Source organism: Otolemur garnettii, unplaced genomic scaffold, assembly GCF_000181295.1.
Source record: "Otolemur garnettii isolate 467f Iridium unplaced genomic scaffold, OtoGar3 scaffold00019, whole genome shotgun sequence".
NCBI classification, from domain to species: Eukaryota; Metazoa; Chordata; class Mammalia; order Primates; family Galagidae; genus Otolemur; species Otolemur garnettii.
Window position 1 is genome coordinate 3,679,187 of NW_003852414.1, and position 27,367 is coordinate 3,706,553.

The 27,367-nt window shown below is 43.7% G+C and overlaps 1 protein-coding gene across 3 annotated transcripts in view; it reads left to right on the forward strand.

Moving 5' to 3' along the window:
* The window catches only part of NRP1 (neuropilin 1), a 162,461-nt gene that overhangs the window by 111,573 nt on the left and 23,521 nt on the right, over positions 1–27,367 (forward strand). For 2 of the 3 annotated variants that reach the window (XM_003786716.3, XM_003786717.3), the window contains exons 7-11: positions 1,104–1,259; positions 5,057–5,201; positions 15,017–15,348; positions 22,227–22,371; positions 26,529–26,633. In XM_003786716.3, the coding sequence (XP_003786764.1) occupies positions 1,104–1,259; positions 5,057–5,201; positions 15,017–15,348; positions 22,227–22,371; positions 26,529–26,633 (883 nt within the window). The remainder of the gene's footprint in view (positions 1–1,103; positions 1,260–5,056; positions 5,202–15,016; positions 15,349–22,226; positions 22,372–26,528; positions 26,634–27,367) is intronic. The other variant, XM_012803355.2, reaches the window with a different exon arrangement.

The following is a 27,367-nucleotide window of genomic DNA, read 5'->3' on the forward strand; positions in this document are numbered from 1 at the left end:
CAAAAAAAAACAGAAGAAGAAAAAGAAAGAAAGAAAATCAGTATTATTTCAGTCTGCATTTTATTCAGAAGGAGGCAGGATGCTGCTAAAAAAGTGATCAGGAAGGCCGGGCGAGATGGGTGACACCTGTAATCCTAGCACTCTGGGAGGCCGAGATGGGTGGATTGCTCGAGCTCAGAAGTTCAAGAGCAGCCTGAGCAACAGCAAGACTCCATCTCTAAAAAGTAGCCAGGCATTGTAGTGGATGCCCAGAGTCCCAGCTACTTGGACAGCTAAGGCAAGAGAATCGCATGAACCCAAGAATTTGAGGTTGCTGTGAGCAATGATGCCACAGCGCTCTACAGAGGGTGACTAACACTCTGTCTCCCAAAATGAATAAATAAAAATAAAAAATGATCAGGAAATGAGATGGTGCCTGTGGCTCAGTGTGTAGGGTGCTGGCCCCATATACTATGAGTGGTGGGTTCAAACCTAGCCCCAGTCAAACTGCAACAAAAAATAGCCAGGCATTGTGGTGGGCGCCTATAGTCCCATCTACTCGGAAGGCTGAGGCAAGAGAATCGCCTAAGCCCAGGAGTTGGAGGTTGCTGTGAGCTGTGATGCTACAGCACTCTACAGAGGATGATAAAGTAAGACTGTCTCAAAAAAAAAAATCATAAGGAAATAGGATCATGTTAGACGTGAATTTAGTCCAGATCTCTCCAGAGTGTGAGTTTATTTTGTTTGTCTAGATTTTCTCTTTGTAAAATGACATATATTAATGTGCTGTTGGGCAGCATGTTTGATCTCTGGAGAAATATGACATGATTTTGAACCCAGTTTTCTCTTTTGTACCAAGGCTCAAGCAATCTTGGCTACAACAATGAGAATAGTAACTTTCTGGTCTTTGTCCTAATAAGAAGAGTCAGCCTCATCTGCCTATGCTGGCCTTTTCTTTAGAAGGAAAGGAATGGGGAGGCAGGGGCTGCTGACACCAGATGGAATGAGGCCCTTTGGGTCCCAGGTGAATAAAAATTATAGCCTGAAGCCCACAGGAAAAGGTGCTCCAGGTTACAGTGGTACCGGGATGGCTGACTAACCACATTGTGGTGATTATCCTGCAGGTGGACTTGGGCCTCTTGCGTTTTGTCACAGCTGTCGGAACACAGGGTGCCATTTCCAAGGAAACCAAGAAGAAATACTACGTCAAGACTTACAGGATAGAGATTAGCTCCAATGGGGAAGACTGGATCACCATCAAAGAAGCAAATAAGCCTGTCGTAAGTTGACTGCCACCCCCCCCCCCCCACAGCCAACCAACTAGGAGGGTTTTATCGGCAAAACCCTCCTAGCCTTTCGAATGCATGATCCATTTTTACTTGTTTTATCTGGGAGTGGGAACTTTCTGTCTGGCCTGGTCTCTTTTGGAATTGACTTAAAATGAAAAGTGCAGTTAAGAGGTTTAAATCTGACCAAGGGATCTCATGTTCTCAGATCCAGAAGCCAAGATGAAATTATAGGGATGTTTCCAAGAAAAGTCAATATAGGCCAAATGAAGACTCAAGAATCACTTTAAGCCTCCCACAGGGACACGGATTATTCATAGGATCAACTCTGTCCTCTTAGAACTTCAGGAATTTGAGGTGTTCTTGTTTTTTTCTCCTCCAATTCTTCCTTCTCTTTCAGAGACTATTTCTGTAATGGGCCAGTTTTAGAAAACATCTTTTCATCTACTGTCTGTGGCTGGCAAACTCATTTACAAGTGTGTTTGGCCACTTCTTGTAAAAACCAATAGAACTAAAGGTATTTCGCTGTGTTCCCCGAGATCACACAAATAACATGCTACCTCCTCTCCGCGTTCAACCAGGGAGGCAGCGCAGACTGCGCCGTGTCCCTGGGCGCTCAGCCCTAAATCGTTTGGAACAGAGCTATTTCTCTCAGCCAGCCTGTTTATTTGAAGTTGTACTTGCTCTGATTTACTAATCAAAAGGTTTCTGAGGATTCATACTCACCGTGTCCCTAAAATTAAAAGCTTGCCCTGGAGGGCGAGTAAAACAGAAAATTGGTGAGGATCGTAGCAAAGAGCTAGGTAACTTGCAAAGATTGGGTTTGGGAAGAGGCCAATTAACATGCCCTTGTCTCTCTTTGGGGCATACACGCATACTTGATTTTCCTCCTTCTGGGCTTGGAACTGAGAAGCGCCTCCCGTGTGCCAGGCAAGAGAAGAGCTATTAATTCCCTTTGATTAGCGGCAAAACCCTCACTCTCACTTAGGGCAGGCAAAGTGGAAGCAGATACAGGGAGACATCTGCTCTGTGGGAGGAAAACTCTACAGGCAGTCAAGTTCAAGGCCGCTGTCTAGCCTTAGAGGACATGAAACCAGTTCTCCATCTGGGGAAGGAAAAAGCCCTTCTGGTCTCTGCTTTTAGGAAAATGAAGCAAGTCGCTTTTGACCCTGAGTTTCACGAGTTCTCCTGCTTTGGGAGTAGACTTTTGAAGCCACACTTTCGTTTCAAACAAGCAAAACCCCACTCTTGCTGAGGACACACCCAGCAACAGATGAACCCAGGAGAGTGGGGAGAACTGACCCTGGATCTTCAAGTCATTTTGTTATATAATAAATGCTGCTTCTTCAAAATGTCCCAGTCGCCTGCTGGTTGTTTATGTGACCCAGCAGGGGCTGCCAGAGAGCACACACAGATTCCCAGGGGTGTATGACAGTGTGTACCACCCTCTCTCCCCACCGGGAACTCCCTGGCACCCACTAGGGCTTCCAGGGAAGGAGGCAGACAGAGTACGTGAGGCTTCAGCAGAGATAAAGTCTTGGCATCTATCTGAGCCCTTTAATTGAATCTAAAAAAATCGAAACATCCAGCAGGAATCTAGCTAATTTAGGTGCCCGCCCTGCTTTTCTCTGCACTTTGGGGCTCAGCCACTTTGCTCTGCTCTCTTTCTTCCCTTGGGGAGCACTGGCCGGGCCTCAGAGAGGGCAGCATGCGACCAGTAACAACTCCAGCAACCCCGTCTACAGCTGGGAAGAGTGTGCACGCTCACATGGCTCTCGGCAAGCACACAGCCCCCCTCCGTGCCAACTACGCACCCCTCCACCTGCACCAGAGCACGCAGCTCTTCTCAGACCTCAGGTGGCCCTCGGACAGACGTGAACTTGACTCCGTAAGGAGGGCGCCGTTCCTGGGGGCTCAGGCCCCTCTGGACGCTTCCCTTTCTTCTTCGTCACACAAAAATGTCCCCCACGCAGTTCATTTCCCAGAGACAGATGCTGAAGTAAGACAGAAATCGAAAGGGCCTCCCAGGCTGGGATAAATGAGGATATTAAATCGTCTCGGGAGAGGAATCAGGCCAGCAAGAGACTCTGTAAAGCCTTTGACCACCTCCAGTTGCTCAGGCCCCTTCAACTCAATGAAATAAAAACACCAGCCTGATTTTTTCTTATAAGCCCTTTCTCCCAGGGGGACGAGGAAGCTTCAGAAAACCACAGTTATGCACTTACCTGGAAAGGCGGGGAGGAACCTCTATGCCCCCAACATGCCCAGGAATGCTCTAGTCACACAACCTGAGAGGAGGAGCTGGGATCTGACCTGGCTGTGCAAAGGGGAGAGTGACATGCACAAGGCACAGAACTCATGAATGTCTCTGCCACAAGGGCTGTTCCCAACCAGAGCGGATGCTAAATTCAGGAAAGGGGAGGCTGGCGTGTTCAGTGACTACAAATACTCTCCACTCCTCAGGGATCTTACTAGAGGACGCTCCTGGAGGCCCACGTGCAGACAGAGTGAGCCCAGTGGATAACCATGGGAAAGTGACGCATGCCTGGCCCTTGCCTTACCTTTCTTGCACTAAAATGGCTTCATTTGTCTGAATCCAGCCCAGGCCCGCCAAACAATGACAACTACAACCAAAAAATAGCCAGACATGTGGCGGGCACCTGTAGTCCCAGCTACTTGGGAGGCTGAGGCAGGAGAATCGTTTAAGCCCGAGAGTTTGAGGTTGCTGTGAAGCCACAGCACTCTACCCAGGGCGACATAGTGAGACTCTGTCTAAAAAAATAATAATAATAAAAATAAATAAATATAAAATAAAATAAAACTACACAGACGCCCTGGAAGAGCTTGCTTTTCAGTTAAAAGTCATTTAAAACTCAGTTTTGACCTGCGCCATGAAAATGTAATTTTACCAATAACCAAAAAAGGATTGAAGTCATGAATTACTGTCAAGGATAAGATCTTCTGTCAAGGAATAGCGTTAGAAGGGAGAAAGCTGACCTGACCTAGTGCTGTATCTGGGAAGATAACCTAAAATTGCAAAAAGCCAGGCCCTACCCTGAACGCCGAGAAGCATTCCTTCTGCGGGGTCTTGAGAAAGTAAAATCCTGAGCGTTCCCGTGGCACATCTGCAGCCTTCTGAAGGTCTCCTGATAAAGTTAAGGATGTCCCAGCTTTTTAGATAATGGCATATATTCCTTAATAAACGTCATCCTTGCAGTAATGCTTTTAGAGATTCTAGCCTCAGAACATCGAAGAAATGACTAGGACATTCTATAGTGGACACGATTCTTTCCGATGGCCATCTTTTTTAAATTTTCATTAGTTTATTTCATTTTATTTTTTTGAGTCAGAGTCTCACTATGTCACCCAGGCTAGAGTGCCACGGTGTCATCATAGCTCACAGCAACCTCACAGGCTTGGGCTCAAGTGATCCTCCTGCCTCAGCCTCCTGAGTAGCTGGGGTTATAGGCATGCACCACTCTGCCTGGCTAGCTCTTCTATTTTTAGTAGAGACTGGGTCTCCCTCTTGCTCCGGAGGGTCTCAAACTCCCGAGCTTAAGCAATCCACCTGCCTTGCCCTCCCAGAGCGTGAGGATTATAGGTGTGAGCCAGCCGCATCTGGCCTCTCTGATGGCCATCATTTGTAAAGATAACATATTAAGTTATTCATGCCACATCAGCCTTGGTAGACCAGGCTGAAATTGCAAATAATGTTTGTGAAAACACATTTTTGGATTTCTTTTTCCATCCCAAAATTCTGCTAATACAAGGCCCTTTCTTTTTCCACGCAGGTCTTTCAGGGAAACACCAACCCCACAGACGTCGTGTTGGGAGTTTTCCCCAAACCCCTATTAACTCGATTTGTCCGAATCAAACCTATGACTTGGGAAACTGGCATCTCGCTGAGATTTGAAGTTTATGGTTGCAGGATAACAGGTGAGCTCCAGCGTGAAGGCTGCCCTCTTTTGCTTTATGTAGATACAGGGAGAGTCATTTTGCATCAGTGTGGTCATTCTTGCTTGATAATTAACAACAGGTATTTTGGACTTGGGCAAATCAGAGTTTAAATTCTACCTTTCTACTCACTAGCCTACTTTTTTTTTTTTTTTGATAACGTATTTATCTTTTAAAGCCTTGGTTATCTCACCTGGAACATAGCCATAAAGGCACATACTTCTGCACAGGCCAGTTGTAATAATGGCTAGGATAATGCATTGGTCCCCAATGCTTTTGGCACCAGGGATAGGTTTCGTGGAAGACAATTTCTCCACGGGAGCAGGGGGGATGGTTTTGTGATGATTCAAGCACATTACATTAATTATGCACTTTATTTTTATTATTGCTACATTGTAGTATGTAACAAAGTAATTATACACCTCACCATACTGCAGAATCAGTGGGAGCCCTGAGCTTGTTTTCCTGAGCAACTAGATGGTTCCAGGGCTAGCATCACCACCTCAGCTCCACCTCTGATCATCAGGCATTAGATTCTCAAAGGAAGCACACAGCCTAGATCCCTCGCACGCACACCTTACAGTAGGGTTCATGGCCCTAAGAGAACCTAGTGCCACCACGGATGTGACAGGAGGCGGAGCTCAGGGGGTGATGTGAGTGATGGGGGGCGGCTATAAATACCAATGAAGCTTTCCGGTCACCTGCCAACCGCTTCCTGCTGTGTGGCCCAGTTCCTAACAGACTGATGCTGGTCCTCAGCCTGGGGATTGAGGACAGCAGGGATAATGGGTCCAAAGCCTTTAGCACATTCTGACCTGAGGCAGGGATGCATTGAGTGTTACCTTTTCCTCTAGACTGTAAGCTCTTCAAAGGCAAAAATCATGCCTTTCCTCTCTGCTTCCTGGGTGCAAGGCACACAGACGGCCACTTAGGAGATTAAAAATAAATAACCGTTGCATAAAATGTCCTCTATCCACTTTATCTGTTTAATTTTGGACCATAGAGGTGACTTGATATGGTGTAGCTAAGAAGTTTATTAAACCATCTCCTTTTACCCACTAACTACCCTGACAACTTTCTCCTAGGTTTTGTCTCCGGCTATGTTTATTTTTTATTGAATGAATGTACTAAAATTAGAAACCAAAGCATACAAGTTTCTCATTTTTTCTTGTGTCGTTTCAAACATCAACAGGACTTTAAAAGTCTCTGATAAATGTGGAATCGGCACATGGATTATACCCATTTGAAAGATGAAGAAGGTTGAGGTACTGTAGGATTAAATGACTGAAAAAAATAGGCCAGGTGGGGAAAGAGCTGGAACTACAAAGATCATCCAGACTGTTACCCTTACTGTGTTTCCATGGTGATAAGTGCTACTGTTGCTCGGCCATTGATTTTTCTGGTATGCTATTCTGTACTCAAAGGCACATACCAGTCATATGAGAATTCCTTTCCATTTAAGTAAATACATTGCAAAGCTTTCCTTGCAAAAGCAACCACCGAAACACCAGTGCAATGCAATCTTCACGGTGAGCTTCCAAGTTGGAAGACAGAATCGATAGACTGAGTCACTGAGAAGCAATTAAAAGTGAACAACTTCTAAAAGTCAGCACACTGCCTTTTAATATCATGTTAGTATATGTCCACAGGGCATTTATTTCTTCATTCCATTTTTATGTTTATCCTCTTTCATAGAATTATTTTTAGAGGAGAAAATGCTGATTTGGGAAGGAAAAAAAACATCACCATGGCAGTTTTCCATGAAACTATAAGCAATTTGGAGAAGAGCTGATGAAAGGGAGGGGACTACCTTATTTGTTTGCAGTGGAGTCCATCCTGGGAAATAAAAGCTGACATCTGATTTTATTTTTACTAAAATTGTATTTATTTCTATCCCAGAGACAGGCGTGTTTATTGTTAGAGGATCTAAGACTCAGAAAGTTCAAGGCTTGGAGGGAGAAATTGGGTGGGGAGGGTTTTAGATTAAGAAAGGACGATGGAAGTTAGATATATCCTTGGGGTTTTTGGTTTTTTTTTTTTTTTTTTTTGGATTAGTAGTTAAATTACAGAAAGTTCTAGGTCATTTTCAAAGCATTACAAATATGAGATGCTACCCATTAAATTCATCAAACAAGGCCATTTGGGATCAGGGTGGAAATTTCTGGCCTTATCTCATGTCAGAATATTTTTAAAAAAGAAAAATGAGACAAACTTCATAAAGACTCCAAAATATGTTAGTCTGAACTTTGAATTTCCAGCCTCGTGGATGGTTATGTCACATCATTTTAGCTGGATAAAATACTTATTGAAACTCAAACTGTCCATTTTCATTTTCACAAGGATTTCCCTGAGAGAAAATTCTAGGAATGTGAGTAAAGAAGGCCAATTATTCGTTGGATATTTTTTAAAAACAGGATCAATGGCCTAGTTATTTAAACACAGATCTATGAAATAGCATATTATATTATTTTCATATACAGTCTTTTATGACTTTTATTTTATAATTATTGTAAGGAGCTATTTTTCAAATAAGGTGTTGCTTTTAGGCTTGGCGTGCTAATCTTTTAACCACGACCCTAACCATACTTCTAAACACTTTCTGTCTAGTAAGGCTGTAATCTCCAAATAATTGACCTGGGCAGCTTTTTAGAAAGGCCCTCGTGTCCACACGGATAGAAGGTGTACACACTTCTCCAGGCTGGGACTGTCCACTTAGTGAATATTTGACATGACAGAGACATGTCTTGAGTTCCTCTGACCGCCATTTCCTTGTCTGTAAGACTCACTTAATGCAGCTGTAATGAAAAAATATTCGTAACACACCAGGCTTAGGGTAAGGGCTCACTGAATAGTACCCGCAAGCATGTGGTACTCAGTAAATTGAACCTACTCTAAGCCCCCGTGAACAGAGCCTCTTAGAAGACAATGATATCAGTGTTTTCTTCTGGGTTACCAGAAGCAGATAATTTTCTTCTTTTTGAAGCCATGGTGACGTCAGATTGGAGATGAATGATAGAAAAAAAGGATTGAATTATCCCTGCAGGTCCCTGAGAGCAGGGCCCCTGTTTGCCTTATTTCCTATTGTGTTTCGTATGCCCGCAGTGAAACAAGGGCTCTGTAGTTATTCTGGAATTAATGAATTGTATTTCTACCCCTACTTTTTTTTTTTTTGAGACAGAGTCTCACTTGTTCCCTTGTATAAAGTGCCATGGCGTCATAGCTCACAGCAACCTTAAACTCCTGGGCTCAAGTGGTCCTCTTGCCTCAACCTCCTGAGTAGCTGGGACTACAGGTGCCCATCACAATGCCTGGCTGGTTTTTCTATTTTTAGTAGAGACAGGGTTTTGCTGATGCTTAGGGTGATCTCGAACTCCCTTGCTCAAGCAATCCACCTGCCTCAGCCTCCCAGAGTGCTAGGATTACAGGCATGAGCCACTGCACCCGGCCTACCCATGCCTTCGACAAACAAGTGCTGGACCTCAAATCATTTTCCCTCTCTCCTGTTAAGTAGTCAAGTTCTAACTCGGTCTGGAACCCTACCAAATTCAAGGTTACCATGTGAATGCATCACTTGACTTCCAAATCAAAGAGAGCCCCCAATTTTAACCTGATTTTTATATTCAGATATTATTTTTTTCCTGAATCAAGGAGCAAATACCCCCCCAAAAGGAATTTTTTTTAGAAATATAGTAATCCTGGAAAATTCAGAGTATATGATGGTTGTCACCCTAATAGAGATATAAAGAAAGGCAGATTGGGGAGCGTCGTTTTGCTATATAGGTGATGGTAGGTGATGGAGGAAGGAACATTTTTGTCATTTTGACAAAGCAGGCTTTATCATTTTGGCAAAGATGGAAATTGGTGAAGATCGTGTTGGAAGGTTAGTGTTTAATACACAAGAACACACTACAAACTCTGCTATCTGTTAGTTAAACGGAAGTCTATACCTGAAATGCGTATATCCTTGTCCTTCTGAGTCAATCAGAATTCACATAGATAAGATCCAAAGGTACTTTCTGAATCATCAAGGAAAGATTAAATAATTTTCATTCAGGGTCACCTACCAAATTCAGCTCTTACTTCCCATTCTTTGAAAATTGGTTAGCTGCATATTGGATTTACCATCTCTCAGGTTTTCCATGAAAGTTGAGCACAGAGATGTTACTCTAAAATAACATCACTGAAAGTAACCACCTCAGTCCCCCATCCCAGAACCCATTTCTGCCTCCCCTCCAGAATTGGTTTTAAGGTTTCCAAACAAGGTTGCCAAGTAAATTACAGAATGTCCAGCTAAATTTGATGCAGATAAACCACAGATGTATGTTTCGATGTAAGTATGTCCCATGCAATATTTGGGATATACTTATACTAAAATCTTTTTCCTTGTTTCTCTGAAATTCTAATTTGGCTGAGCATCCTGTATCTGGTTTTGTTGTCTGCTGGTCTGCTAAATCTGGCAACACTATTTCCAGAGGGGTTGACCTGTAGCCAGGCTACACCACATCTGAGGCCGCCTGTTACAGAAAAATAGAGTTGGCAAGGAGCATCTCATTCAAACCTCAAATTCATTGTTAGCATAATTGTTCTCCTTGTCATTGTTAAAAATGGGTTACAGAGTTCTCAATAAAAGGCAAATCAAGGTACCTCTCTATTGGTTTCTTTTTTTTTTTTTTTGGCCGGAACTGGGATTGAACCCGTCACTTCCAGCATATAGGGCTGGCACCCTACCCTTTTGAGCCACAGGTGCCGCCTTATTGGTTTCTTTTTTAGATGAAGCAGACTTATGAAAGGAAAAAGCAGTCTAATTGCACTGTGGACATGTTGGCTGGATGGGAGTTGGGCACCACTGGGTTTGCAGATCCGTAAGCTGTCACCCAGCCAGCTCTGCACTAGACAGAGGGCATTAATCTGGTGACAGTTCTGCTCTCTTTATAATATCCAAGCTAATGATGTTTTCCTCCACATGGTAACATCTGGTCCCCATTACCAGCTAAACATCGCCTTTATAAAAGCTGGTGTTGAATCAGGAAGGTATGACCGCAGTGGCCAAAATAAAAATGGGACTTCTATATTTAACATGAGGGTTTCATAGTCCCTCCGTATAACAGTTTTCATAAATCTTTTTTTTTAATCCCCATTGAGTGTACTCATGGTTGCCAGATCCCAGCCTGGAGCCAATTTGGTGGCTGAATTCCAGGAAAGGGCACTTGAGAAAATGACAGCTGCCTTGTCTCGTATGCAGTTGATTCATTCAACAAATATTTGTTGAGCAAATACTATGTATAAAACAGGGAAGGAGGAGTCACCCCAAACAAAGGAAAATATGGCTTGGTTCATGTTTTCAAAGAAGTGAAAAATCTTGGGTGGGAAAGAGCAGCAATCCACAGAACTGAATTTGAGCCACACACAAGAAATAAAGACCAAGTGTTGTAAAGAGTCCCTGTGTCCATTTACGGAGATGAGAAGGGGCATGGCCTGAACATAGGTTGAGATTTTTTTTTTTTTTGATAGGACAATCTTGGAAGATGGAGGCTTTCATAAGCACCTTTGCCTTTATTCATTTCTCTTTTCATGTCTTTATCCATGTTTTTATTTTTATAATTGTTTCAGGTTAATTTGAGGGCACAAAGAGTTAGGTTACAATGTTTGCATTTGTTAGGTAGCGTCCCTCTTATATGTGTGTCCCGCCCCCAAGAGTTGTGCCATACACCCTAACATGGTGCCCATTAAGTGGGAGCACACCCGTCCCCCTCTGTCCTCCCCCATCTCTGCTCCCTTGTTCCCCCGCACCCCCATTTTGAATTGAATTTTTTTCCCTTATGTGAGTATGTATTCGATGGTCTAGTGGCTTCATATGAGAATTGAATACATTGGATTCTTGCTTCTCCATTCTTGTGATACTTCACTAAGAAGAATGTGCTTCACCTCCATCCAGGCTAATACAAAAGATGTAAAGTCTCTGTCTTTTGTAATGGCTGAATAGTATTCCATGGTACACATATACCACAGCTTGTTAATCCATTCCTGGGTCAGCGGGCATTTAGGCTGTTTCCACATTTTGGCGATTGTAAATTGAGCTGTGATAAACAGTCTAGTGCAAATGTCCTTATGGTAAAATGATTTTTTTTTTCTCGGTAGATACCCAGTAATAGGATTGCAGGATCAAATGGGAGGTCTAATTAGAGGTCTTTGAGGATTCTTCATACTTCCTTCCAAAAAGACTGTATTAGTTTGCATTCCCACTAGCAGGGTAAAAGTGTTCCCTTCTCTCCACATCCACACCCGCATCTGCAGCTTTGAGACTTTGTGATGTGAGCTAGTCTCACTGAGGTTAGGTGAAATCTCAGGGTGGTTTTGATTTGCATTTCTCTGATGATCAGGGATAATGAGCATTGTTTCAAATGTTTGTTAGCATAGGTCAAGATTTTAAACAGTTCAGAGGGTGGGATGGGTAGAGTACTGTTTTTAAGCTTTTTTTTTTTTTCTTTTGAGACACAGTCTCATTTTGTCTCCCTCAGTAGAGTGCCGTAATCTCATGGCACAATTAAACCTATGGTTAAACTTCCATGGCACACTTAAATTACACTGATCAAGAAAAAGAGTAAAATAGCTAGGTGCCGCGCGCTCTGGGAGGCCGAGGCAGGTGGATTGCTTGGATTGCTTGAGCTCCAGAGTTCGAGACCGGCCAGAGCAAGAGTGACACCCCATCTCTAAAAATATAGCCAGATGTTGCAGCAGGCACTTATACTCCCAACTACTCAGGAAACTGAGGCACAGGAATAGCTTGAGCCCAAGAGTTTGAAGTTGCTGTGAGCTATGATGCCACAGCATTCTACCGAGGGTAATCAAGTGAGACTTTGTCTCAAAAAAAAAAAGGGAAAAAGAAAAAGTAAAATAAATAATATACTTACTGTGCTTTGATCTCCTTTTGAAAATAATTAAAATTAATGATCTTTTTAAATTTTCACGGGCTACCTAAGATCCTCTCATGGCACACTGGTTGAAAATCACTGGGTAGATGATGAAGAAAGCCCCGTGAACGGGATAGAATAAAAGAAAGCCTCCCTGTCTCCAGTGGTGAGGGAATGTTCCAGCAAAAGTGGTGAGCGAGGAGAGGCTTTGAAAGGACATGATACAGGAGGCTTTGCACGCCGGGTTGAAAAACGCATGCACAATTCCTAGGCAAGCAGGCACTGAATGTTTGAGATAAGAATTAAAATGACCTGAACTGCCCGACCCCTGTGGAAAGTATATCTGTATAATTAACTCTTTATCCTTGGGGCCACAGTGTTGTAGGTCAAGAGACGTGTGAGTTACATACACTTCATGAGGCCCCAGACTCAAAACTAGTATGAATGAAATACAGCTCACATGGCAGTAGTTAATTGCAGCATAAGAATGCCTTTCACTCAAGGTGGTCATGTTTTTAGACTACTTTTTTTTATATCATGCAGCATGGAGTTGTTTCAGAGAAAAATAGTTATTATCCCTGGATGCGTGTCCGCGATTGAGATGTGCGATTTTGAAAGGGGAATAATTGGACATTTTGCTACTAAGTCACCAATCAGTTCAATCAACCATCGAGGCTCTTGTTGTACTCAGAAGCCATCTGGGATGCTTTAGAAAATAGAATGATGCCCATTCCCTTCCAGCGTCTGCTAATTTAGCTGCGGCTGTGAGACAAAGAATCGTCAACCGATCTGGGTTCTATACGGCACATACGGAGTGTATAAGAAGAAAATAGATTAACTAGACTATATTGTCAATAATAGGAAATAAAATTAGATAATGGGGTGAAAGCAAAATGAGGATCTTGAAATCCAGATAGAGATTGTTTATATATTCCTATAATTCATGGAGAGCCATGGTAGATTTTTTAAAAGATCTCTCTTCTTTATTAATATGGTAAAATATACACAACGTAGAATGTGCCACTTCAATGGTTTTTAAGTGTACGGTGTGACTGCACTGTTGTACAGCCATCACCACTATCCATTTCCAGAAGTTTTTCATCATCTTAAACTGAAACTCTGTACCCATCAAACACTAGCTCTGAGGTCTCCTCCCTCCCTGCCCCCTCCCCACCCCCCACTCCTGCCCTGGCAAGCACCATTCTGCTTTCTGTGCCTATGAATATAACTATTGTAGGAAGCTTATATCATTGGAATTGGACAATATTTGTCCTTTCTTGTCTGGCCTCCTTTACTCAGCAATGGGAGATTTTTGAGCATGAGGATGACACAGCAAAAAACCAAAAACAAACAAAAAAACAAGTGTGTTATGAAAAGTTACACAAAAGTTAGTGTACTGGAGATTTGAGACCAGGGTCTGGGAGGCCCAACCAAAGTAATACCCTGGCCATGGATGTTCATATCACAATGATGCCCTAAATAAAGGGAACTGGAAAGGCAAGCCTAAGGGTTTTGTTTTGTTTTGTTTTTTATAAAAACATGCCAGGATTTGGCAGTATAAACAGAATGGAAACTAGGGAAAGACAAGATGAATAGGTGGGAACTAGTTGATTGGAGATGCCACCAATTGAAATATAGGGTTCAGGAGGCCAAGGTGGGAGAATCACTGAGGCCAGGAGTTCTAGATCAGGCTGGACAACATAGCAAGATCCCATCTCTACCAAAAAAAAAAAAAAAAAAAGCTAGCCAGGCATCGTAATGAGCACTTGTAGTCCCCCTACTTGGGAGGCTGAGGTAGGAGGATCATTTGAGCCCAGGAGTGAGGGTACAGTGAGCTATTATCACACTGTGCTCCAGCCTGGTGACTGAGACCAGTCTGAAAACAAAAATATAAAAATAGAAATAAATAAAATACCGGGTTCAGTAAAAGGATTCAGTGTCAAGGGGAAAGGGCTGTCTTAACCTGGATGTGGTACTTTGAGCATACAATGAGACCTTCATATGGAAAGTCCCTAATTCAACTAAAAGTCAGGGTGGGGAGAAGATGGCACTGTCCTTCGACACTCAATCCAGATGCCACCTCCCCCTGGGAAGTCCCTTCTTGCCTTTCCAGGCAAAGTCACATATTTTCTTTCCTTTTACCTCCAAATCACTGTCTTTTTACCTTTGTTTTAGCAACTTTCTTGCTCTTGAATTGATTTTTTTTTTTTTTTTTACATTATCTCCAACCTGTCATAAACTGTGACCTTCTTTCGGACAGGGCCTGTACTTGATGTGGGGGTAACTTCTGGTTACCAGAGAGATGGGGATATTAATAATTTAACATTAAACTTGAAAAAATTCCAGAGGGGGGAGGGTTGTGCATGTTCTTACTGAAGATATCTTCTACTGGGATGGAGACGTAGAGAAAGGAATTCTGAACAAGCAAGAGAAAGGTTTGAGAAAGGGGCGACTATAGATTAATGTAAAAGAATCCACTAGCACTCTGAGGCCAAGGCAGGTGGATTGCTTGAGTTCAGGAGCTGGAGACCAGCCTGAGCAAAAGAGAACTCGTGTCTATTAAAAGTCAAAAAACCCTAGCCCAGCTTGCTGGCAAGTGCCTGTGGTCCCAGTCACTCCGGAGGCTGGGATAAGAGGATGGCTTGAGCCCAGGAGTTTAAGGTTGCCATGAGTTATGAAGCCAGGGCGCTCTATCCAGGGCAACAGAGTGAGATGTCTCAAAAAAAAAAAAAAGAAAGAAAGAACCTAAAAGAATCCAGAAATCTAAAATGTCATACGAATGCATTTAACACCATGCCTTTATTCATAAGTGTGTTGTATTTGCTTTCTAAGCATGGAGTCTCCCAGAAAATCATTTCACCTTATGGATTTCCTCCCATCTCCTAGATTACCCCTGCTCTGGAATGCTGGGCATGGTGTCTGGACTCATTTCTGACTCCCAGATCACAGCCTCGAACCAGGCGGACAGAAACTGGATGCCCGAGAACATTCGCCTGGTGACCAGTCGCTCCGGCTGGGCGCTGCCCCCCAGCCCGCACCCGTACAACAACGAGTGGCTGCAAGTGGACCTCGGGGAGGAGAAGATCGTCCGCGGCCTCATCATTCAGGGCGGGAAGCACCGCGAGAACAAGGTGTTCATGCGCAAGTTCAAGATCGGGTACAGCAACAACGGCTCGGACTGGAAGATGATCATGGATGACAGCAAACGCAAGGCCAAGGTGAGGCCGCGCTGCGTGGAAGGCGCGCCCAGCAGCCTAGACTTGAGTAGAGGTGTTTTCCTGAGGAAGTGCTGATTCCCATTTCCGTCCAACTGTGAGATCAGAGGACGTGTGTGATGGTGTCAGGAAGGCCCCTTCCCCCCAGCCCATCTACTACGCGGAAAGTGATGTCTGGAATAACATGGGGAAAACTGCGTTGCTGGTCTCCTTTCCCTCCATGTGGGGATGGATGGATAGCTCAGCAGACAGACAGGGGACAGGGCAGCCCTGAGGGTGATGGCCTGGGCTGAGCGCACAGCCCAGCGAGGCTTCAGACCCTCTCTACTAGTAATAGAAAAACCAGCCAGGCCTATGTGGCAGGAACCTGTAGCCCCAGCTACTCAGAAGGCTGAGGCAAGGGGATTGCATGAGCCCAAGAGTTTGAGGTTGCTGAGAGGAGAGTTATGATGCCAGGGACCTCTACCCAGGATGAAAGAGTGAGACTCTTGTCTCAAAAAAAAAAAAAAATTATACCATATATTTTAGTGAATGTTGGAATATTTTTTTCTTTTCACTGGACTATGAAGAGACGAGCTGCATTCTAAAAGTCTTCAATGCATATGAAATACACTTGAGCAGTATTCACAGCAGCTAAAAGGTGGAGGTGATCGGAGTGGATAGACAAAGGTGGCATGCTATTCTTGCCATTTGGGTCCTCTCTTTCCCTCTCTCTCACCACCCCTCATTTAAGTGTTTGTGTTTGTGGGTTGTCTGTCTGTCTGTTTTGAGACAAGGTCTTACTCTGTCTTGCTCAGACTGGAGTGCAGTGGTGCAATCACAGCTCAATGCAACCTTGAACTCCCAGGCTCAAGCAATCCTCCTGCTTCAGTCTTCCCAGTAGCTAGGTGTACACATCGCCAGAAACAGCTGTCTCCCTTTGTTGCTCAAGCAGGCCTCGAACTCCTGGCCTCAAGCAATCCTCCCGCCTCAGCCTCTCAAAGTGCTGGGATTACAGGCATGAGCATGTTTTTAAATTTTTAATTCGGGTAAAGTACATGTAATATAAAATCGATTATCTCAACCTTTTTAACTGTCCAGTTCTCAGTTGTGTTAAGTATGGTCATGTTGTTGTGCAATCAACATCTAGAACTTTCTGCTATTGCAAACTGATGTTGATACCCACTGAGGAGCAACTCCCACTCACCAGCCCCAGGCTCTGGTGACCACCCTTCTGCTTTCTGTTCCTATGAATTCAACTGCTTTAGGATCCTCATGTGGTATTTGTCCTTTTGTGAATGCTTTATGTCACTTTGCATAATGTCTTCAAGGACCATCTGTGTTGTAGCACGTGTTAGAATTCCCATGCTTTTCAAGGCCAGATAATATTCCCTTGTTTGCATAGGCCGCCATTTGTCTGTGCATTCTTCTTGTTCATGGACACTTGGGTTGCTTCCACCTTTTAGCTATTGTGACTGTTTCTTAAGTATATTTAAATGCACTGAAGCCTTTTAGAATGCAGCTGGTCTCTTTGATAAGGCAGTGAAAAGAAAGAAATATTCCAACAGCCACCAAAATATATGCTATGTGGTTTTCTTTGTTTGTTTGTTTTTTAATGAGACTCTGTCACCCTGGGTAGAGTGCCCTTGTGTCATAGCTCACAGCAACCTCAAACTCTTAGACCCAAGCAATCCCTTGCCTCCTGAGTAGCTGGGACTATAGGCACCCACCTAGTTTTCCTATTTTTAGTAGAGATGGGGTCTCACTCTTGCTCAGGCTGGTCTCGAACTCCTAAGCTCTGACAATTTACCTGCCTCAGTCTACCAGAGTGCAAGGATGACAGGCGTGAGCCACTGTGCCCAGCCTATATAGTGTAATTTTTGTTACCAGTCAGATCTCCCTTAGCGATTATGGTTTATTTAGGCTGATGGCAAAATCATTTGCATTTCCTGAGCACACAAAACCAATTTGGAAAGGATGTCCAGAGACTGTGCAGGGTGGCCCAGAAGCCGGTTTAGGATTCAGATAAGGAACAACCCACCACAATCAGCAGTTTAGTCTCTACAGGCAGTGAGGGAATTGTATTGAGCTGATGATACCTCACACCAACACAGTTGGCCTTCCAGTCTTAGATATTCCATCCCTGCTTTGCCTTGGACCTACTCCTCTTGCAAAAAAGATTTTAGTTCATTTATTATCCTCACTCCCACTCTAAGGAAGTGTAGGAATACTCAGATGGTTTAAAATAGTGACTCAGGCCAGAGGCGTTACAGGCCTCCAGCTCCCACTCTGTCCAGATGTGAGGCTCCAAGGAGATAGCCCTGTCCCCCAAGGGCTACAGGTCAGCCCCAGAGCAGCCGACCGCCCACAGGGCGACAGGTGCAATGCTCTTGGAAAGGCCTATGGGGGAATCTCTCCCTCTGGGTCTCCCCTCCTCCACTTGCTTTTCCTAAACCATTTTTCATCTTGTATTTCTGTGTGCAGCCACCTTCTTTGCCCCGTCCATTCGTTTTCCTTTTTTACATCTGTCCCTCCTGTTTGGGGGAAAGAAAAAGTACACCAGAAACCAGAGTTCCCTTCTGAGCTGATCTCGTCTGAGAGCAGGGAGTGTTTCCTCCCCGTGACTGCATGAGAAAGTGTGAATATGTTGCAAATCAACAACTTCCTGCTGCTGCCGTGGCAGCCTGTGCTGGTGTGACATGTTCTTCAACACTAGGGTTCGGAGAGAGAGAGAAAACAAATCGCCATATGCTTCTGATAGGGCGCATCGTCTGTTTCTCCCCCCCTCTGTTGTCTGCAGTCAAGTCCGAAGCCATCACTGTATTGTGAATGGAGTAGAGAGTTCCCCGGGAAGCCTCCACATGTTTTCAGCTGTAACAGACTACTCACTCCAAGACCGCTTGAATGCGTTAGGGTTAATGCCTCAAATATGATCCGTTCCGTCATCATCATCTTCCTGTGACACTGCAAGCCGTAAAGCTTCTAAATGGTTGATATAGAGTCGTGGTTCTCAATCTCCCTAATGCCGCAATGTATTTTCATTGTTCAAAAGGGGTCACCACCCACAGGTTGAGAACCGCTGCTATACAGCCTAATCTGTGGTCCAAAACACACCTTTCTGCGGACGTAAAATCTCTAAGAGGAGAAAGGAAACTGGTGAAACCTTTCCTTTTAGAGCAGCGGATTTTTTTTTTTTTTAATTATATAGGGTGGCCATAAAGTTCCTGTGCAATTGAAAATAGCACGCCATTAAAAATTGCACGGAACTTAAAAATTGCATTGGAACTTTATGGACACCTTGGATAAGGATAGCTTAAAAAAAAAGCCGTATTTAATTTTACAAATGAACGTTACCTGTTTAGAACCCCACGTACCTTTCATGTAAAAGTAAAAAGAGAATTTGGTCTCCCCTATATTCACGCCCTATCCCAAAATAGTGCATGATGGACAAGCTCTATCAGAGTCTCTTAACTAGACTTTTCAGAAACGGATAGAAAATCGAGACACCCAAAGCTCTCATCTTTTTAAAACATAATTAGCAACAGACCACAAAGAGAATTCATAAGCAAGCTTATGCTATCAAAGTTAGCCGAGTTCCATATGGGTTTTCATTGCTAATATTCTTCCCGGCTCACCACCGACGGCTCTCATGATGTATTTACTTTGCATTAATTCTTTGCTCAAGTTAAAATTCAGAGACGAGCCTGGGATGCCATACATATAAATGCTTTTCTGCTGTGATCTTTGGAGCTATGTTAAATAGACAGAACTTGCATGTGTAGTAATGGTATTTTCATTATAATTAGCATCTTACTGACAACAACTTAATTGGGCCTAACAATAATATATGTCAAATTCTCAATTACTGCCAGCAATTGCAGTTCTATCAGGAGTGCAGAACCCCAATAGTGAATTTACTCTTGATAAAAAAAAAAAAATAGAAGGATACTTTGATTGGAAGAGGCAGGTCTCACTTAGCAATGCAGTTTGAAGTACTTGGATGGAGGCTTTTCTCACTTGGAAAAGGCCAGTTAATTTCCCTCCAGAACTCAGAACCCCCAGGTTCTCTTACAACCTACCCAACCTGTCTGTCTTCACTCCACATGCTTCTATTATTACTTTGTTATGACATATCCCCACTGAATGAGCCTATTTTTGGCTGGTTTATGTGTCTCCACCCAGCCACCCCATCTGATCTACCTACTAGCCCCATTTGCAAGACAAATTAATGAAACTGAATGTATGGCTTTTGGCACAGATGGTCTTGGATCATGGTGTTTTCACCTGTAAAAAAGAGGGGACTCAACTAGATGATTTGGTGAAGGGCACCAGTTAAAACCACTTAAGTTTACCTGGCTCAGTGGCTCACACCTGTCATCCCAGCACTTTGGGAGGCCAAGGCAGGAGGATCACTTGAGGTCAGAAGTTCAAGACCAGCCTAAGCAACATCGTGAGACCCCCTCTTCTCTACTAAATATTATAAAAATCATAATAAAAAAAGCCAGGTATAGTGGCTGATGCCTGTAATCCTAGTACACTGGGAGGCCAAGGTGGGAGAATCACTTAAGCTCAGGAGTTCAGAATTAGTCTGAGGAAGGCTGAGACTCCATCTCTATCAAAAATAATAGAAAAAATTAGCCAGGCATAGTGGCACCCAGCTGTAGCCCTAGTTACTGAGGAGGCTGAAGCAGGAGGATTGCTTGAACCTGGGAGTTTGAGGTTGCTGTGAGCTATGTTGATGCCACTGCACTCGAGTCAAGGCAACAGAGCAAGACTCTATTAAAAAAAAAAAAAGGAAGGAAGGAGAGAGAGAGAGAGGGAGGGAGGCAGAAAGAAAGAGAAAGAGAGAGGAAAGAAAGAGAAGGAGGGAGGAAGAGAAGGAATGAAAGAAAGAAAGAAAATTTTAAAAGACTGCCTAGATTTAAACCCTGGCTCTACCACTTACTGGTTTTGTGGCCATGGCAAATTATTTGGCTGCTTTGTGCCTCAGTTCTTCATTTGTAAATGCAAGATAATACTAGAATTTATTTCATGGAATTATTTTGAGGATTAAATGAGTCAATGTATTTTTTTTTTTTTTTTGAGGCAGAGTCTCAAGCTGTCGCCCTGGGTAGAGTATCGTGGCATCACACCTCACAGCAACCTCAAACTCTTGGGCTTAAGCGATTCTCTTGCCTCAGACTCCCAAGTAGCTGGTATTACAGGCACCCACCACAAAGCTCAGCTATTTTTTGGTTGTAGTTGTCATTGTTGTTTGGCAGACCTGGGGTGGATTTGAACCTGCCAGCTCCAGTATATGTGTCTGGCACCTTAGGCACTTGAGCTACAAGCGCTGAGCTGAGTTAATGTATTTTAAACACTTAGAACAATGCCTTACATACAATATTTGATATATATAAAAAAGGACATTCCCAATGACAAAACGTTCTTTTTTTTGAGACAGAGTCTCACTGTGTTACCCTCAGTAGAGTGCCGTGGCGTCATAGCTCGTAGCAACGTCACACTCTTGGGCTTAAGCAATTCTCTTGCCTCAGCCTCCAAAGTAGCTGGGACTACTACTCGTAGCTAGCACCAGCCATTATGCCCAGCTATTTTTCTGTTGTAGTTGTCATTGCACTTGGCAGTTGCTTAGCTGGCCCAGGCTGGGTTCAAAACCGCCAGCTTCGGTGTATGTGGCAGGTGCCATAACCACTGTGCTAGGGGTGCTGAGCCACTGTTTTATTTTTCTAATTCTCCTCCCCTTTTCCCCCCTGGATTGCATTAAGAATGGTGTCAGAGCCAGGAATGGTGGTACATGTGTCTATAGTCCCAGCTGCCTGGGAGGCTGAGGCTGGAGGATCCCTTGAGCCCAGGAGTTTGGTTGACACAGAAAGACTCCATCTGGAAAAAAAAAAAAAAAAAGAGGAAAGGCAGGAAAGGAGAGGGAAGAAATTGTGGTTAAAAAAATTTTAAAGACAGTTTATTTTTAAAAAGAATGGGTTTTGGAGAAGATATAGTAAGGCTTATCCATTTCTTGAAAAAGAAAACAGTCCTAGTCTTTGCTCCATTTTCTTATGGTTCCACTCAAGGATGTTGACCTTCCTGTCAAAGGAAAAAGGGAAATGATATTATTCAACAGCAGAGTGGCAATGGGTGGCCCTGCACTCCTGAAAAGTGTCACAGTGACTTCAAACTGGGAACACACTTCAAAAGAGGTGCTGGGTCATCCTGCATGCAGTTCAACCAGGACATTACTGAACCGTCAGGACCCTTGGTACTTTCCTGACCCAAGAAGGTCTTTTATCTACAAATGACTCCAACTGGTGATACTTCTTAAGTAAACAGTAATTTCAATGGTTTGGAATAACCCAAGTTCTTGAATAAACAGCCTTTGTACTGCGTTAAAGCTACTATCTCCTACTTCAGAAGTGTAATTCCTCCCTCTTCTAGAAGGCCAAGTTTCAGCAAAATGAGGACTCTCTCGTTTCAGAGAATGTAACAGGAGTATTTCTTAAAAACGTATGTCTGTTACATATGTGGACGCGCTAGAAAAAATGGCAAGTTCTCTTCCTATCTTCCTCCACCTCAAGGAGGTGATAAAAGTATCCCTGCCCCAAGGGGTATCACCATGTCATTTAGAAATAGGTCTCATCAAATCCTCAGCTCCCAGTAGAGCCTGAGTGTATACGCAGAAGTGTCTTAGAAATGGCACCTGTCACTTCTCAGAGAAGGTTTCATTGTTTCTTCCTTCTCATCTGTGAAAACAATGTCAGCCATTTACCAAGGGATGGAACGAGGCCCATTTCTCTAAACTATTAAGAGCGGTGACGGAGGGGGAATAAACAACTAATGAAAGAGAGGTCTTATCTTCTCTGTCTATGTGTGTGTGTGTCTTAATGGCCTGTGTTTTTCATGCTCCACAGTCTTTTGAGGGCAACAACAACTACGACACACCTGAACTGCGGACTTTTCCACCTCTTTCCACACGATTCATCAGAATCTACCCCGAGAGAGCCACTCACGGCGGGCTCGGGCTGAGAATGGAGCTGCTGGGCTGTGAAGTCGAAGGTAATTACACTTTGCAGAGTCCCTTCTCGTTCCCTACTTGGTTTGTTCATTTCCTTTTTCGTGCATTTGTGCCCCCCTGATGATGCTGTTGCAAATTGCCACCCTTCCCTCCCTGTCCCCACCACCTACCCTGTGACCCTGTGTCTCCCAGCCTGCCCTACAGTGTGGCGCCATGCTCTGACGCCTGCCATGATTGGACTTTTGTCTCGCTTATTTGTGTGACTCATCTTCAATTCCATGCGATTGTCTTTCTCTCTCTTTTTTTGGTGGGGTAAGGGGAGTCTCTATTGACTTTTCTTTTTTTTAAATAATTTATTAAGGGCTAGGCACCTGTAGCACAGTGGTTATGGCGCCAGACACATACACCAAGGCTGGTGGGTTCAAACCTAACAACAATGACAACTGCAACAAAAAATAGCCAGGCATTGTTGCCGACGCCTGTAGTCCCAGTTATGTGGGAGGCTGAGGCAAGAGAATCGCTTAAGCCCAAGAGGTTGAGGTTGCTGTGAGCTGTGACGCCATAGCACTCTATGGAGGGCACCATAGTGAGACTCTGTCTCAATAATAATAACAATAATAATTTATTAAGGAAAAATTCACATAACAAAAATTTTACCTTTTTAAGGTGAACAACTTAGTAGCATTTAGTACATTCGCCATTTAGTTGGACAATCACCAATAATTGCCAGAATATTTCCATAAAGCCAAACCCTGTACCCCGTAAGCAAGTAATCAATCCTCTTTCTCCTCCCACCAGCTCCTAGCAACCACGAATTCCTTTGCCTTTTTGAATATCGTTCAGGGGTCTGTGTCTGATCCAGCTTGTGTCTGCAGTGTTGAATATCATCTCATAGTGGCAGGAGGCAGCATTTGATAGACCAAGGCATCAAGACGCGTTATCTTGGATGAATTTCATTTTTTTTTTATTGAATGGTAACTGTGTATATTAATGCACTTCTGGGGCACAGTGTGGTGTTTTCACACACAATCCGAAACACTTCCATCAAACTGGTTAACATAGCCTTCATGTCGTTTTCTTAGTTATGGTGTTAAAACGTTCATATTCTACTCTTAGAAAGATTTACTTGTACCCTTGTAGGATAAACCACAGAAGTGAACCCTCAAATCCCCCTCCCTCCACCCATTCTTGGATGAATTTCTTACACTGCTGCAGAGAGAACAGGATGACACATGAGATGATGTGTATGAAAATACAGTGAGTCCATCTGAGGAAGCTAACGACAGATACTTAGATTATTCCATGAAGGTCGTATGCTGCACAAATTCGGTTCACACATTGACCTCAGCTCTGCACTCTCTTTTAACACATCATGAATGAGAGAAATGTTTTGAGTTGGTTATTCTACTACTGAATATTGTCATGCCCTGGAATTCCCATCAGCCTTAGATTTAAGCATCCATGGGTTACTTATACCAGCTTCTCTATCTCCATAGAGGTCCTCTCCGGGCTGGCTCAAAGGACCCCTATAGTTGACATCCAGATGTTAATCAATAGAGCCTTTATGCTCGTAATAGTTCTGAAGACTGCTGTTTTTAATATCACCTTCTTACAGTTTTCAAATTGTGTTTGAACTACCCCAGTGTAATTACACTCCTGAGCCCATTAAACACCCATACAACTTTTCTCATGCACTGCGAAGTCTTCAGCTATCAGTCACCACAGTCCTGGATGAATAATTCATGGCTCCTTTCCCCTGTGTTTATTTGAAAGCACACCATTATCCCCCATTCTTTACTGGGTGGTTGTTTTCGTGTCTGTAGTCATGTCCTGGACTCCTAAATTATCCAATTGCTATCAACACAGACCAAGAATGACCATGTGCCAGGGCTTTGGCAACGATGCCAAAAAAAAAAAAAAAAAAAGAGGGATGGGCAGACTGCACAAAGCGTGGATGCATTCATTTGATTTGCTGAGAAATGCCATCAGCTAGAAAAGGGCGTCTGCTGCTAAGGCAGGTCTTGAGCCTGGGTTCTGGAAGCCAGCTCTGATTTAGGAGGTGGAATGAATCCATGGTGGAAAAGGCTGAGCCTGGTGGCAGCTTGCCAGTGTCAACTCTGTGGTGAGGTAGAAACTGTGGGTGAAGGGATTTGCCTCCAGATGTTTCCAAGCGCTCTGAGAAGTGAGGAAGTTGCCTCGAGCTGTGTATGTGAAACCAGCATCCAGGGAAAGGAACGTCAAAGCTTTTTAACACCACTGGTGAAAAGGAGTGTGTTTCTTCTATCTTAAATCGATTATCAGGCCTTTATTAAATATGTACTCTGTGCCTTGTGGCAACAGGAGACACCTAAAAAGATACAGAAAGAGGCTAAAGTCCAGCCTTCTATGTGTACCCATCCGATTTTAAACTAGCACTTCTACTGTATTTAAGAAACAATTAAAGCCAGGCGCAGTGGTTCACACCTGTGCACCGCGGGAGGCTGAGGCAAGAGGATTGCTTGAGCTCAGGAGTTTGAGACTTGTCTGAACAAGGGTGAGACCCCTGTCTCCACAAAAAAATTAAAAAAACTAAAAATAAATAAACACAGCTGGGTATGCACCTGTAGTCCCGGCGACTCAGGAGGCTGAGGCAGCAGGATCTCAGAGCCCCGGAGTCTGAGGTTGCAGTGAGGTGGGATGATGCCACTGCACTCTGCTGAGGGCACAGTGAGACTCAGTCTCACCAAAAAAAAAAAGAAAGAAAAAGAGGGAGAGAGAGACCATTGAGAGATCTACAAAAGCTAATCTATTTTCAAATGGTAAAGTTAGAGCAGACAAAGCATTCTCTTCAGTACTTTTCTCCGTGGAACGTAGGCACTGCCCAGGGCCACTTTCAACGTGGAAGTCTGCCTTTATAAACACCATAAGGAATGCAGCGAGGTCAGCAAAATGAACGGGGAGCTTAAGATACTTAAAAGTAGCACATTATCAAGAGCAGGGAGAACTTAGGGAAGGCAACTCTCCAATTGCTGGAGAAAAGTCTGCTCATACAGTGAGGGCAGAAGGTGTGTGTTTGCATTTGACCAAGTCTAGATTGCACGTCTCAGTGGGTGTGCACACTATCCGTGCACACGGATTTCCTTCTGATTATTGGTGTGTATAGCTGACCAGTTAAACAAGTGGAAACTCAGCTGTGTTTCTCCATTTGTCATAAGCAGTGTAACAAACAGTGTCCAATTTTCATTGAGAAAGCAAGTTATTGCCTCCTCCCAGCCAGAAGCGATGAGAGAGCAGCCCCTTCTCTTCAACCCCTTCCTCCCCTCACCCCCCCACCAGCATCTTGTCTGGTTCTCAGACATCAAGAGAACCGTACATTATCTCAAATCTCGTAAAGTGAAATGTAATGCCGAAAACTGTAAAATATTAAACAGATCGCAAAAATGAGTAACAGACTGAGAGAAAAAAAAAATATATAGACCCAACTAAATTTAAAAGACTTCAAAAGCAGTCTTTGATTAACGTTGGCTACTTTTCAACTACAAATTCAATGATAGGGGACTACCTGCCAGCAGAGGAATGCAATCCCAGGAGAGTTCAGGTAAAATGACCCTAGGATATCTGAGACAGCTTCTCTCAGACACCTGCTTTGGCGAGAGGGTTCCCAGCTTGAGAAGCTCCTTAACACAGAAATGGAATGACTCTTAAAAAAGAGTAATATTGTACTAACTGTGAATATTGAGACTCCCTTGGGGGGGGAGAAAATATAATATAAACTTAGCAAACTTAGTTAATACTACGAATGTAAAAGAATTCATGACAAGTGAGTTCTCCAGCACCTTGGAAATGAAAGAAGAAAAACCGTTGAGGCAAAATCTCCCTCATCAAACCTCTCAACTCCAGGGTCGGGAATGAAATAGCCAGCCAGAATTCAAGGGCTTTTCAGAAAAGGGATGTTTATGTAGATAAGCATGTCTAAAATGCTAAGGCAGCCAACTCTACCCAGCAGATATGAATCAAATACCAAAAAAAAAAAAAAAGAATCTCTGATCCATTCTGCAGAATCCAAGTACATTGAGCTCCTGAAAGAGAGGCAAACAGGGTGCCTGGTTTTCTTACCATAGATGAAAGTTTTCTGCCAAAGCGTTAGCCGATCCAACAGCTGGAGGCTTGAGAATCCATTTCGAAGGTGTGAGATAATAATCCTTGGATCTTGTTTCAGCACCTACAGCCGGACCAACCACTCCCAACGGGAACCCAGTGGACGAGTGTGATGATGACCAGGCCAACTGCCACAGTGGAACAGGTGATGACTTCCAGCTCACAGGTGCAGAAGCCATCTTCATCCCATTGCTGTGCCATTTCAGAGAGAGAGAGAGTGTGTGTGTGTGTATGTGTGTGCGCGTGCACTCTGCTAGCTCTGCATGACATCAGGTGGTGGCTGATCTGTCCTAGAACTGGAGGCCTCCTTTGCCGGCACACAGCACATGTTCATTGCCTCATGCCATCCACGTAAATGGATGTTCCTAATAGCCACAGCCATTTGAAACAATAATTTGAGCCATTTTCGGAGCTCCAGGCTAGGATTGTCTTAATTGAATGAGAATTTCTGTAGGACTAAGGTGCTACACTGACCCTCATCTCCAAGCCGCCCCCACCAATAGCACATGCACCACCACTACCTAACCACCCACTTTGGAGTGTTTGTTTTCGTTTTTTCATGCAGATGGATTTTTATTTGAGTGACTCCTTGATCCAACTAAAGGATAAAATCAGGCTCATATTTGAAAGGCAGCTTTCACATTGGGATTTTGTAAATGGTTTTACATGAAAATTTACAAAGGGAGAATTGGTGTGCCATCTTCACGTCACTACCGACTGGCAGAGGTGGTGTGTGCCAAACACCTCACTAATTAATCTAGAGTGTTACTCCCTAATCTCCTAAGACCCTAAAAGCTAGGAAGTGACTTTCTCTTCCACTTAGAATACATTAAGCAAGTGGGGAAATGGGATTGCACCATTTGGACACTGGCCAAGGCCCTAGGATTTTCACCCTATTGT